This window comes from Phascolarctos cinereus, unplaced genomic scaffold, assembly GCF_003287225.1.
Source record: "Phascolarctos cinereus isolate Bilbo 61053 unplaced genomic scaffold, phaCin_HiC Scaffold_5;HRSCAF=322, whole genome shotgun sequence".
NCBI classification, from domain to species: domain Eukaryota; kingdom Metazoa; phylum Chordata; class Mammalia; order Diprotodontia; family Phascolarctidae; genus Phascolarctos; species Phascolarctos cinereus.
Genome location: NW_027555958.1, coordinates 128,246,644 through 128,261,589, shown reverse-complemented (window position 1 = coordinate 128,261,589; position 14,946 = coordinate 128,246,644). Strand labels below are relative to the sequence as shown.

Genomic DNA, 14,946 nt, shown 5'->3' with positions numbered 1-14,946 from the left:
TTTGTTGATAACTCTCTTTTTCCAGCTAAAGATCTAATGCAATTCTTCTGAAATCTGGTTCACTTCAGGATCTGGCTATGGAATCATTTTCACTGATGATGTTTTCTCACCACTATATCGTTTGGAAGTCTTATCCAGAACTCCAGGCCTTACCTAAATTTTTCATTTTTTCAGCAAGGGGACTGATCAGAAGGTAATTTCCCCCCACAAGCTTGACATAAAGTTTTAAGGATGATAGAAAGTAGGAACTATGGATGATGTGGAGAAATTTTTGAGCCCTGTGTGGACACTCAACCAACTGCAAGTTAAAACTTTGAATTGAATATAATAATTAACAGTTGAAGCCTTATATGGCCCATTGATCTGCTTAAGGAGTGATCTGCTTAAACAGAATTTTCTAATTTTCATAATTGTCCCCAGTATGAGAACCTGGTAAATTAATGTGCTCTCTACTTCCTCTCCTACGCCTCATCACTGCCTGAAAAAAAAAGGCATCATTTACCTTTACTAGTCTCCACTTTAAACTTTATTTACTGTATGTATTTTTCTAATGGAATGTGGCTACAAATAAAGATTAGGTCAATTTTATTGCATTCTGAGCAAGTGTTTCCTACAGAGAAGTGAATTATGCAATAAGGAAGGAAGAAAGAGAACCCTTGGACCAATAGCCCTAGGCTTAAGCAGGGGCTTGTATTAAAGCTCTCTCTTCTCTCTCTAGAGACGCAAAAAGGGGCTTTATTCTTTTAAACTGAAATTTTTGAAAGCATTGACAATTGACATAAAAAAAGACTTCAGAGATCATACAAGTTATTCCTCTAAAAGCTCCTTTTCCTGTATTAGTAAGCTTTAAAATGTTTATATATTATTTTTTTCCATGCCCTAATGATAAAGCCACTGTCATTTCCTACTAAGGTTTAGCAACAGTTTTCTAAAGCCTCTTTTCTCCCTCCTACTGAGCCTATTGTTGCATTATTTTTAATTCTAGCCTCTAGTATTATGCTGTGTCTTCCCAATCTCTTCTGTTACCTCCTTCACATTTTTCTTCTTTTTCTCCATTTAGTTGTTATTTACTCAGATGCTCGAATGAATCTGTGATTTCTCTGATTTGGACGAGGTTGCTTACAATCCATCTATGTTTGCTTAGTCTCTGTACCTCATATCTGTAGCCTCTCAAAAAGGAGTTCACCTAACATTACTGTTGGAACCAACATATGTTTACTTCACTCCTTTCTTTTTCCCCTTATGAACTGACAGGTTTCCATATGTTTGTGTGCATGCGCATATACACACACACGCACACATATAATCTTAATATTGCTTTTATATTACTGAAGTTGCCCAAATTGAATCCCAAACCAAGGATTTTCTCAAAATAGGTATTTAAAGGATTACTTTTGCTAAGGAAGTCTTTAACTGGCACTTTAACAGTGTCTCATACATAGCTCATAGCTAGCATTTTTATAGCACTTCAAGGTTTGCAAAATGCATTACAAATATCTTATTTTATCCTAGCAACAACTATGAAAGGTAGGTGCTATTATTATCCCTCTTTTACAGATAAGGAAACTTGAGGCTGTGAAGGATTAAGCAAATTCCTCAGGGCCACATAGTGAGGAGGTATCTGAGGCAGGATTTGAACTCGGATTTTCCTGACTCCAGGTGCAACATTCTGTCAGCTAGCTCATGAATGCTGATTGACTGATTTTTTTTTTTTTTTGTGGGGAGAGGTGATTGGTGTTAAGTGAGTTGCCAGGGTATGAGTTCAGATTTGAACTCAGGTCCTCTTGACTCCAGGGCTGGTGCCCTATCCACTGCACCACTTAGCTACCCTACCTTACTACTAATATTCCATGTTATGCCTACTGTACAAAGTCCTATATAACCTCACCATGATGTGAAAGTGAATATAAAAGCTCTGATACCCAGCAACAGGGAAACCTGTGTTCAAATCATGCCTCTGACACTTATTAGTCTATAGTCTTGGGCAAGTCATTTATCATCTTTGAATATCAGTTTCTTTTTTGTAATATGGGGATTACATCTGCAGCAAGAAGACTCAAATGAGAATATATGTATAGTGCTTCACAAACTTTAAAGCTCTATGAAGCTATCAGTTTCTCTTCTTGCATCTCTTTCTCCTCTTTCTCCTCTGCTGAAGTGATTTTGAGTATAGTCCTGGCAATATACTATCCATACCTTCTAAGTGCCAGAATTATAAAATAGCTCAGTACAAAAAGGCTCACTATGAGTATACCAACTACTTGGTGAAGAATTCTTTGTCAACCATGAAATCGGGAAAAATACCAAATGGACTTCAGTACTATTAGCCCCCTTACTCCTTTTCAGTGATGGTGGCAGACTAACAGGAAAGGGGGCAGACCCAAGGAACCACACCACTTTTTATACTATCTATAAACATTAGCTTAGCTGTTACAATCTAAATTTTAAAATAGACATAGTATTATAAGGATCTGAATTGTAAAAAGTTTTACATTTTTGTGATAAATGAAACCAGGATTCAAAATAAAATGTTAGTGAAATTCAAGGTTGACTCAAAAGTGTTCCTTAAGATTACAAATAGAGGAATTTCCTGGGTTGATTTTTATTGTATGTCCAAAGACAACAACAATTTCATGGGACATTTGGTCATCTCATATTGTAATAATCATTTACAAAAAGAACATCATGAAGTAATTGCAAATTAAAATCCTACAGCTGTTACAGAGGATGAAGAGAGAAAATTTATATGAAGACTTCAGTAAGACCCTTTTAATCAAATCAACACACTTGTAATACATACTGTATATATATATATATATGTGTGTGTGTGTGTGTGTGTGTGTATATACTATATATGTGTGTGTGTGTGTGTGTGTGTGTGATGTGTGTGTATGCATGCCTTGCTAGTATCGGAGGCAGGGTTTGAATTCAAGTTTTCCTGTTGCTGGGTAGAACAGCTCAAGTTAATGATACACCATAATAAAGTTATCAAAGTAGGTACAAACAAATATGTATGCATATATGTATGTATATGTATGTTTCCATGTGTATATATATATATATATATATATATATATATATATATATATATATATAACCTATATATCTATAAACATACACATACTTGGATACTCACATATTCAAGGCCATAGATTAGGAGGGAAAAAATTTGGAATTGAAAAAAAATGAATAAACTTCTTTTAAAAAAGAAAAAAATAAAGTATAATGCTTACTGTTAGGCTCTCTTTCTTCACAGTTATTTCATTGATTCCCTTGACATTCTTAACTTTTTGTTCCTTCAGATGAATTTTGTTATTGTATCTTTAGTTCTACAAATTAGTTTTTTAGTTTGATTGGTATTAATTAAATAATTTTAGCAATAGTATTATTTTTATTAAATTAGTTTGGCTCACACAGGAGCAATTAATATTTTTCCAATTATGGAGAAAATACTTTTGTTTCTGTGAAGAGTTTTTTTAATTGTGTTGATTAAATTCCTGTGTGTGTCTTGGTAGGTAGACTTCCAAGTTTTCTATACTGTCTGCAGTTATTTAAAATGGAATTTCTATTTCTATCTCTTCCTGATGGATTTTGTTGGTAATATAAAGAAATGCTGATGATTTGTGTTGGTTTATTTTATATCCTGCAACTTTGTTAAAGTTCTTAATTGTTTCATTTGGTTTTTTTAGTTGAATCTCTAGGTTTATCCAAGCAAACCATCATATCATCTGCAAAAAGGGGTAGTTTTACTTCATCATTGCCTATGCTTATTTCTTCAAATTCTTTTTTTTGTCTAAATGTTATCACCAGCATTTCAAATACAATAAAGCATAAGAATGGTGATAATGGACATCTTTTCTTGCTTTACCCTTGGTCTTATTGGAAAAGCTTCTAGTTTATTACTGTTACTGATAATACTCCTTTTAAAAAATGCTTATTGTTGGGGGCAGCTAGGCGGTGCAGTGGATAAAGCACTGGCCCTGGATTCAGGAGGACCTGAGTTCAAATATGGCCTTAGACACCATAACATTTACTAACTGTGTGACCCTGGGTAAGTTACTTAACTCCCATTGCCCCCAAAACAAAAAACAAAGACAAAAATACTTATTGTTCAGCTGTGTCAGAGTCTTCATGATCCAGTGGACCACAGCAAACCAGGCCTTTCTAACCTGAGGGGCTCATCTTCTGGTCCATGGGGTTTTTTTTGGCAAAGAGCTCACAGTCTAATTATAGTAAGCGAATAATTTGCAAAAATATCATGTACAAATAAGAGAGAGTAAGTTATAAAAAGAATGGAAAGTTCAAACGAGGCCAGCTAACAAGGGCTTTGGAAACCAAATAGGTAAAGGATTCTAGGCATGGGAGAGAGCTAGTGAAAATATACAGAGTAGAGAAAAGAATGTCTTATGCAAGGAAAAGCAAGGAGGACAGTGTAATTTGTTTGCACAGTACCTAGTAGAGAGGGGATGGAAGTTGGGTGTAAGAAGACTAGAAAGGTAGGAGGTTATGAAGGACTTTGAACACCAGAGAATTTTATATTTGATCCTGGAGTTCATAGGAAACCACATTGAAATTTACCTAATGGTGGATGACATGGTTTACTCTTTGCTTTCAGGAAGATCACTTTGATAGCTGAGTGGAATATGGATTGGAGTAAGGAGAGTTTTGGGACAGGGAAACAAATCATCATGGTATTGCAAGAATCCAAGCATGCAGTGATGAGCGCTTATACTAGGATAGTGGTGTTGTCAGGGGAGAAAAGGGATATATACAGGAAGATTAGGAAGGCAGAAATGATATGACATAACTACTGATTGAATATAGGAAACAAGAATGAATGAGGAGTTGAGAATAATACCTACTATGGTAGTACTGGCAACTGGGAGGATGGTAGTACACTAGATAATAATAAAGAATTTCAGAAGAGGAAAGAGTTTGGATGGAAATGATAATGATTCAATTTTGGACATGTTCAGTTCAAGGTATCTGTGGGACACACAGTTTAGGATATCACAGCCAAAATAAATAAGAAAAATAGTGGACAATCTAGAACATGGGTTGGGAATTTTTCCAAAGTATTAGATATTCTTTTTTTAAAGGACACATTTGGAACCTGGTATTATGAACATGTAAAACATTTTTTTCAGTAGAGAAGAAAGAAAGAAAAAGCAATAATTTTGAAAGAATAGATGAATACTACACAAATCAAACCAGCTAACTTGATGTCAGGATACACAAAAATAGTTTAAGGATCATAGGTCTACCACAAAGGAAAAGAAACACATGATGGAGGGAAAAGGTTAAATATATTTTTAAAAGGTTAAATATTATATTAAAAATAATTTAAGAAAATTCCTTAGTACTATTGAGTGAAGACTACAAAGAAATGAATGATTAAATCTATAAACTTCAGTTAAAGGAAATCTCCATACTAAAAAAAAGTACTCCAAGAAAATGGTCAAGGTAAAGAATTTAAAAGTGATGCCTGATGGCAAATACTGCAAAAGTATTTTGTCTGTCATGAATACTCAATTGGTCTTGTTTTTCCTTTTTCTCCTTGTTGTATGTTTTAAGCCGAAGAACTTCTCTTTTTATCATTAGTAAGCGTTGCTATTAAACCTCTAATTTCTTTAATTCAAACTATAAAACAATCAAGTATACACCTACACGGTTTTGTACAAAAGATGAGGATGTTGTAAATGTGTGGCAATTAACTGTAAAGTAGTGTTTTAAAATGTTTTCCAAAAAAAATTATAGTTTCATAGGTCAAAGTTTTTGGACCAAGTACAAATTTGGAAAATAATGAGTTATAATGCCTTAAAGTTAGACTTTAAAAACCATTATTTGGAGTCTCAGAAATAGAAATTCTGAAATAAGTTATTATTATGTATTCAAAAACAGAGTTTACTAGCTCGGAGGAGTATTGCTAAACTAGACATTTTGGCAATGCAATTAAATATTTACTTTAATTTTATAATTTATTAACATTTGAAATTCATGCTTTAAAGTTGAGTACAAATATAAGAAATAAGAATAGATACATTTTCAAAAAGTAGGTCTCATGCTCATGTAAACATTCCTAATAAATGAAGAAAAAAACTTCTAGGTTGGAGAGTATGTAAATTATATTAATTATTTACATTAGACTATTATAATTACATTATTAATTTATATTAAAAGTTTCATGTTATGTCTACAGGATTATAAAACAGGTAGTCTAGTTACTGAATATAATCAATGTGTCAATTCAGAGGAGAAAATAAATAAATAAATTTCAACAACCACACCATTTGTATCTTGTAGACATAGCCCTGGTCTACCTTGTAAAATCCTGAGATGAACCATATAACACTCTGTAATTAAAAAAAAAAAAGATTTCTGATACAAAAATTTGACTACAGATCTCTACTAATTCAAATTTGAAATGTTATTTACCAAAAGAATCCCCCTCCTTAGGATGTTTCCTGTTTGTAGCATAGGAAATAGAAACAAGGCCACTCGAATGACATCATACACCATTGAGTGACCAACAGTGGGTAGGTACTATACATGGTTAGTAGGGATGAGTAATGTAGGCCTAGCGTGTGAACACTTATTTCTAATTTCCTTTAGGCTCTGTGTGGTTATGGAACAGATGAATTCTGTTTGGGAGTAATTCTCTCCATGCTGTTACAGGTCATCTCTCTCTCTTCATGGTCATGAACCCCAAAAGAGAAACCCTTTACTTCATCTTAATGGTATCTTTCCTAAGTCTCCTCTACCCCAAACAGAATCCATTTATTCAGTTTAATTTTTCTGCCTGGACTTCTTCCATCTCATCCACTAATTCTTCAACTTGATTTTCTGGAGGAGTTTTATTCCTTAGGTATTTACATTTCAGAACTTCTTTTGTTACTGTCTTACAGATTGATTTACTATTTTTCTGTTCATAGGTGGAAATAGTAAGTGTCCTAAGTGTGAGCTGTAGCTACTGAACCAGGTGCTGAGTAGGAAGTTTTGGTCCTGCTTAGAGCTGGGGTAGGGTTTGCGGCTGCCTATGGTCTTGTGGTAATGGAAAACATGGCAAGAAGTGCCCTTACCTTTTGGGGGACACAGAGAAGCAAGCAAAATATTTGAAAGTGTTCGGGAAGGCCTTGTCTCTGGTTGGGGGGGAGGTCTCAACCTTGTTCAAATTCTCTGGAATGTAGGACTGGATGGGAAGATAAATTGAGTCAGCCCCAAGCTGGTGCCCATCTTCTCCATTTGAAGCTGAACTACCACAGCATTGCTCAGTGTTCTGTCCCTGACTGGGGGAGTGAGGCTAAGCAGTGCCACAGAGATGTTTGACATCTTTTATCACTAGGTTGAGTGCTAATTTAGTAGAGTAAGACCTGAGAAGTAAAAGGGGCAAAGAGGAGCCAGTAATTCCCTGGATATTGATCAGTTGGGACCATGCCTACCTAGGCTCAAGCCAAGCTTTTCTGAGATGGCATCATTAGGAAACTCTAAGGACCTCACTGGAGTTTTCCTAAACCCTGTAAGACTCTCCTCCATGCTTCACTATTTGGCCCTGTGTATAACCAATAGTGCCTATTGCCCTAACGATCTAGAATGTCTGGGTTAGAGTGGGAAAGAGCACCAACACTCCCATTCTCAACCTTATCTGTTAGGAAGATTAGAAGGAATGGGTAGATGCAGGAGCATATGAGAGCTATTCTTCAGGGCTAGATGAGCACTAGTTCTCAGCCTCAAAGACTACCTTCCCTCATAACTCCTTGGATCCAGTTATTCTTGGGGTTGCTGCCTCCCTGTTTCTTGGTGATACTCTAAATTTACCTCTTTGTTATCCCTAGGTGGCATTTGCTCTCTTGGGGTCCCAGAACAAGAGGAAGAGCTATGCCTCAATAATATTAATAGTCATATTTCAGAACTAAGGTGTGTAATGTAATAATCAGTTTTTAAAGCTGGTAACCCCTGTCTTGGAGATGTTCTGTTCTGTATCCATAGATTTATCATCCATCTGTGGATGGAATGATGACTTAACTTAAAATATTTAGATAACTTTTATTTTGAACTTTGTATATTAAAATTATAAATATTAACCAAAATTATTAATATAAATACAAAAGTTGAAATTAACTTCATGCTTTTTTATTAATTTATTTTGATTTATCAACAATCACTTCCATATGCTTTTGAGTTGAAAATTTTACTCCCCCTTCCTCCCCCCCTCCCCAAGACAGCGCACAATCTGATATAAGCTTTACATTTACATACCCATTAAACATATTTTCACATTAGTGAAGTTGTAAGTAAAAATTAAAACCAATAGGAGGAACCATCAGAAAGATGAAACAAAACTCAACAGAAGGTAAAAATAAGTGAGAGCGATTCGACTTCCATAGTTCTTTCTTTGGATGTGGACAACATTTTCTATCCTGAGGCCTCTGGAGATGTCTTAGATCCTTGTAATGCTGAGAAGGGTTCAGTTTAACATTCTTAGTCATTGCATAACGTGGCTGTTATTGTGTACAAAGTCCTCTTGGTTCTGCTCACTTCACTCAGCATCAGACCATATAAGTCTTTCCAGGTTTTTCTGAAGTCAGCCTGTTCATCATTTCTTATAGCACAATAGTATTCCATTACATTCATATACCACAACTTGCTCAGCCATTCCCCAATTGATAGGCATCCTCTCAATTTCCAATTCTTTGCCACCACAAAAAGAGCTGCTATAAATATTTTTGTACATGTGGGTCCTTTTCCCATTTGTTTGATCTCTTCGGGATATAGCCCTAGAAGTGCTATAACTTCATGCTTTTTAATAATGCTTTCTAAATTCCTGTCTGACATTTGAGCACATTCATACTTATATGTATGTATATATGTATATAACATGTATATGTAGTCAATATATATAGTATTACAATTCTGCTAATATCTTGCTTTGCTTCATTTTTTTCTGGATGTTTTCAAATTTCTTTACACCTGTCCTTCCTCATGGCAAAGTATAACATTATGTTAGTTTCCAGTGCCATAGTTTTAAAAAAATAATTTCCTAGGTAGTGTGGTATGGGGGCAAAACATGCATTTGCAGTCACAAGATTTAGATTTGAACTCCAAATCTGCTTATTGACTCTGGCAAGAACTATATGTAACCTTTAGATGACTCAATTGATCTCAGTGAGCCTCAGTTTCCCTATCTGTAAAAAGAGGGTATCACTAGATGACCTGTAAGAATCCTTCTAGCTCTACATCTACGGTTTTATGATCCTATGTGTACCCAGAGGTTCATCCTTTACTTCTATTGTATTACCTAGGAAAGAAAACAATACTTTCTTTTTTCCACATAAAAAATGTAATGGAGGCAATATTAAGGAGGCAAGAGTGTTGGGGAAATGACAAGGAAGGAAAGGGACCAAGATAGGAAGCCACAGTATTAAAGTGAAAAATATCGATGTAGTGGAGAGAATTTATCTGTCATGTTCTCAGAATGAGGAAGTGGCTAGGAGGACAGTGGGAGTACTATCAGTAAGAAAGGATTGGCTCCTTCTAATCAGTTGCTTAGTATAGTAGAGGGTGACTGAACTAGTCCCCAAAGTCTATTTCTGACATGAAATTTCTAGATATCCCAGAGGCATCTCTTTGCTGGGTTCTCCCTATCTATGCTCAAGTCCTCAGCTTCTCCAGCCTAATTTAGCCCCGTCTTTAACATGCTACCACTTAGGATGTGGAGGCAGGAAACACTCCAACAATGCGCCTGACTTCTCACTTCTACATCTTAGGGTTGCTTACTTCCTTGAAAATTCAGCTCAAGCACTAATTCCTACATGAAGCCTCTCTGATCTGTTCCTCCACCCTCTCCACACCTCATTTTTACTTTATATTGAATCTTCCCATGTGCACACTTTTTCTTTCCCCGAAAGAAAACCAATTCATTGAGAATAGGCACTGTTTTACTTCTGTCTTTGTGCCCTACAGGGGTGGGGAACCTGTGGCCTGGTACCTAGCACAGTACTTGATATTTTGTTTGGTATTGTTGTTCAGTCCTGTCGTGATGACCCTATTTGAATTTTCTTGGCAAAAATATTGGAGTGGTTTGCCATTTCCTTCTCCAGCTCATTTTACAGATGAGGAAACTAAGGCAAACAGGGTTCTTTGACTTTACCAGAGTCACACAATTAGCAAATGTCTGAGGCTGGTTTTGAACTCAGGAGGATGAGTCTTCCTGACTCCACTCTATCCACTGTGGCACTTACTAAGTGCTTGCTAACTGAATAATGATCTAATCTAGTCTAGCTCCCCATTTTGCCAGTGAAGAAACTGAGGCACAAAGTTAAGTGACTTGCCCAAGAATCTTGGGCCAGGAGCATTCAGGTAGTCAGTCTCTGAGTGGAGAACCTCAGAACAAAACCCATCTTGGCTCTATCCTGACCAGCAGAGGCTCAGCTACTCAATTTTGCACAGGGCTTCGGAGACTGTGAGAATTTGACCCTATTTTCTTTTGATGCCTGTCCACATCTTTTTCCAAGGAAGCAAGGGTTAGAGTGGTCCTTTACCAAAAGAAGTGCGTCTCACAGACCATTCTAAGTATGACGCCAGAAGAGGCAGAGTAAAAGCAGTTTAGGGTCTCTATTTCGGGGGAGGACAAATGCAATTTCTACTCTTGTCCATTTGCGGGGCAGAGAAGCAGGGAAGGGGAGGGCCTCAGAGTACACGCACGCTCTCCTCCCCCGCCCCCAGTCATACTGTCCCGAGCCAGTCAGCGGGGTCTCCTCTATTCTCCACTTCTCTCCGGACAGACAGCCGAGGCTCCGTCTCTGCACAGACCCAGCGAAGGGAGACAGCGGCAGACCAGCAGCAGATTGAGGCGAGGCGCGATGCCGGGGCACGCCTGGCACTTTTTCCTCCTGCTGTTCACAGGGCTAGGCAGTCCTGACAGCATCGGAGCCCAGCAACAGCAGCGAGCCCCATCCCATCTGCAGCAGACTCATCCGCAAAGAGGTACAGTCGAGGCAGGCAGTCATCACCATCTTTTCCTAACATACTACCCTAGACTGCCACCCCCCCCCCAGCTTACCACTCGTTTTCTAAGGATAGCGAAGGGTGGGGGAAATGGAGAGGGTAGTGTCTTGACTTAGGGAAGGAGAGTCAGAAACTTTCCCAATGGGGAGTAAATTTTGCAGGGATCCAGACCTGGAGTGTGTGTGTGGGGAAAGGCAGAAGCCCCTAACAAGTTTTCTTCTCTAATATTCCGGGAAAGTGGTTGGGGTTCTTTCTCTCCCCTCCTCCCCGCCCCCCATGAAAATGCAGTACTTTTGAGCGTCCAGGCAATACTCCAAGGGATCCCAATAGTTTCATACATCCAAAAAGCTGATTTCAACAAACATGATACAGGCAGGAAACTTTTCCAAGTGCAAAAAGTTTTCGCAATCCAGTGAGATGCCCTGTAGAGAAAGGTTTAAAACTCTTATGATCTTACCAAGGAACTTCGGGGGAGCAATTGTCCATTTGAAAGGGCTTCATTTCTAATGCAGTCTAAAACTGACAAACTTTTGGATCAGAGTTGTAGAGCTATGAATTGAATTTATATTTGCCTGGTTGCTTTTAATTCTCTCTACGAAATTATTTTGAAGAGTTTTTATTTTTTTTTTCTTGGAAACAATGCTTCCTTCCACACCCTAGTCTTCATTTACAATCTCCCTCTTCTCCCCACCCTGTCTTATTTTTATAGTGACATTCTTATTGTCTTTTGCTAAATGCAGCGGATTGCCTTTTACGAAATACATACTTGAGCAAAGTTCACAGGGACCAGAATTGTAACTTCAGAGGAGCTTGGAAAACAATGACAATTAAATATAAGGCAGAATACTTAAGAACTGGTCTTAGGAGTATCGTGCGATGATTTTTTTGAAGTTTTTAGAGCCCCTGTGAAGAGGTCTTTGTTCCTTTGTTTTTGTTTGTTTGTTTTAATTTGCCAGGATTCTTAAATCAATGCCACCTTCAGTAATTTAAAATACAATTGAAGAACAGTAACATTTCCAAAAAGTTACTTTGCAAGTTGTAAAAAAAAAATTAAAGCATAAATTATTAAAAATACATGAAGTAAAAACTCTGAAACTCTTTCAAGTTTGGTTTGTGACCTAGGAAAAGTTACCTTCTCCTAACAAGATCAAAATGAAAGGCTTTTGAGAGGGTATGATCACTGTTAACCTGCTAACATCACAAAACTTACAAGAGGGTTTTTCCTCTTACTTTCTGGTATGTAGATTTGTCCTTGTACTCTTATAAACTTCTGTTATACCTTAACATTTACAGCTGCTCAGTTGAAAAGAAAAAAAAACTTGTAAGGAGATACCCTGAACTCTGTGCTAAAATAATAATTCATTGCCTGAAATTCCTCTAATAACATTGACCCTGATCTCACTGTATAAATTTTTGGACCTTCTCTATCTCTTGAGAAAAAAATGAGATTGGCACTGTCTTCAGCCTACAGTTTACAAAGGTTACAAGAACACATTTAGCAGCTGGGCTCCCAGATGATCATTTTAACAGCTTGTAGTTCTCTGAGAGTTGACTACACATCTTAACAAAACTTTAATGCCATTGGAGTTGTTGAAAGTATAAAAAACTTAAGAGACAATCATTGCTAGTTTGGAGGAGAACAGAAAAGGATTAAGCTTTCAACTAAGGACAGTGAGCATCTATCAAATGGGTTTCTAAGAATCTGATCCAGTCGTTGAGATGGGGATAGTCATTGATAAATCTCTCAAACATTTCTCTTAATTTTACATAAAACATGTGGGGAAAAAATCCCACTCAGGTCATTTGAACATATTTGGAAGTGGGCTTAGAGGTAAGCCATCAAGTCAATTAGATATTGAATTTTAAGTCTTCCTACATAATCAAATGTATAATTTTATATCCAACTGCTGAATTAATTTCCAGAAAAAGAATCAATGCTTGTAGCAGTTTCCTTTTCTGGGTGTGCCAAGGTTCCTTTATTTTGTTTTTGGAGTACAAGGCCACCTTTCAGCAAAAGTTATAGTTTAAAAAGCCTTGGAGCTTCCTGTAGAGGAGTGCAGGATATTTGAGTGAAGAAATTAGTCATTGGTTTTACCAGTTTCTTTATTTTTAAGGTGTCCTGGTATTGAAGTTACTAGCACAGCTCTACTTTGTTCAAGAAGGAGCCCTGTTCTGTCCTCTCTTATGTCAGCCAACATCGTGTACTTTAAAGAGAACAAGACCGGAGAAAGAAGAGTTTGTTTTGAGTCCCAATCCCTCTATCTATTAGCTGTGTGATTGTAGGCAAGAGTCTGAACCATCAGTAAAATGAGAATTGATAATGTTTGTACCACCTAACTCATAGGAATATTATGAAGTATAACACATTCCTCTGGGGCAACTATCCCAGCTCCCACTCACACTAGCCAGCTGAGTCTCTGGAGAATAGAAAGGGTGATCACAGAGAGTCCTCAAGGATCTAAGGTTAACTCTGGAGTGTCTTTTCTTATGTTATATAGCTAATAAGCTTCCATCTAGTGTCTATCCCATGGTTCCCTCCTTGATTATCAGTTGATATTACTTATTCAGCCATCCTTATTTAGCTTTTAGAAGTGAGTATCACTATGGTAGCATACTTTATACAGAACATCCCATTCCCAAGTTCATGACATATATTCTGCAAGTACACAGAGTCCAGGGAGAAATGGGTTCAAGAATTGATAGCATACGTCTATCCCATTAAAAAGTGAACTCCTTGAGAGCTCAGACTCTTTTTTTTTTAACCTTTCTTTGTATCCCTAACTTAGCACAGGGTCTGGTATGTAGCAGTTTTTAATAAATGCTTGTTCATTGACTGACAGAAAAAAAAAGAATTGATAGCATATCTTCTGGAGGTCCTTTTGCTGAAATCCTCCAGATGTTTCCCCTTGGGTATGGTGTAGCTTTTCTACTGGGGTCTTGGTAGAACCTTAAGTCTGCATTCAGTCTGATCTTGACATCCTCCTCCCAATGAAGATATACCCCAATCACCTACTGCAATGACACTGCTAGAATACCAAATCTGTGTCCTTCAAAAATTACGGGGGCGGGGCAGTTATGGTTCTCTCCTCCACCAAACCCCAAGCAGTTTCTTTTCAGGAAGAAACACTCTCTCCTGGCTTGTCATTCACTTGAATTTCTCGCATTCTGGACTAGATCTTGTATAAAACAAACCCCAAGGGCAAAACCAAATCCCTTAGCCAATCCAGACCTCCTCTCACACCTAGAGAGGTGCCCATGCTTTGCTCACACCTAGTGAATGATCAAAATATGTTTTGAACTGATAAATGTGTCAAGGCATAGCATCTTATACCTTTAAGTAGATGTAGTGATTTTATTTCTTTATTCACTTGGTGCCAGCCTCCCCACCCTATCCCCCTTTATACAAGAATGAACTTTGTACACTTTTAGGTGCTATAGATAGCTTAGGTGCTCTACACCTTAGAGTATCTAGAAAGATAATTCTATCCTTAGAGTTGTTCTCGTGTCAAACTAATGGAAACTGACTTAAAGAATTTTGTTTTAATTCAACAGAGTTCAAATGAATATAGAATCACAGACCAAAAGTTGGAAAGGACCTCAAAGGCAATTTAATCTAACCCCTTGTTAGAAGAAAAAGGCCCAGAAAATTTAAATGACTTAGCCAAGGTCATATAAGTACCCAGCATCAGGGGTGGCGTTTGAACCAAAGTAGTGTGACTCAAGAGTCAGTGTACTGACTACTTCCTCCTATTTCCTCCTGCGCAGATTGTAAGACTATAGCCCTCTCACTGAAATGAATCTCTAAAGTATAGGTCTGATCATGTCATCTTTCCTAGCCAGTAAATTCCAATCTCTCCCTACTACCTCCTGGATCAAATATAAAATACTCTTTTTGATATTTATAGCCCTTCTAAACCTGACCTCTTCCTGCTTTTTCTAGTC

The 14,946-nt window shown here is 37.2% G+C and overlaps 1 protein-coding gene across 1 annotated transcript in view; it reads left to right on the top strand.

Annotated features, from left to right (window-relative positions):
• The first annotated feature begins 10,569 nt into the window (after positions 1-10,569).
• Positions 10,570-14,946, top strand: part of LAMA2 (laminin subunit alpha 2) — a 790,327-nt gene continuing 785,950 nt past the window's right edge. The window contains exon 1 of the mRNA XM_078155150.1: positions 10,570-10,983. Coding sequence (XP_078011276.1) covers positions 10,860-10,983 — 124 coding nt within the window. The 5' untranslated portion in view covers positions 10,570-10,859. The remainder of the gene's footprint in view (positions 10,984-14,946) is intronic.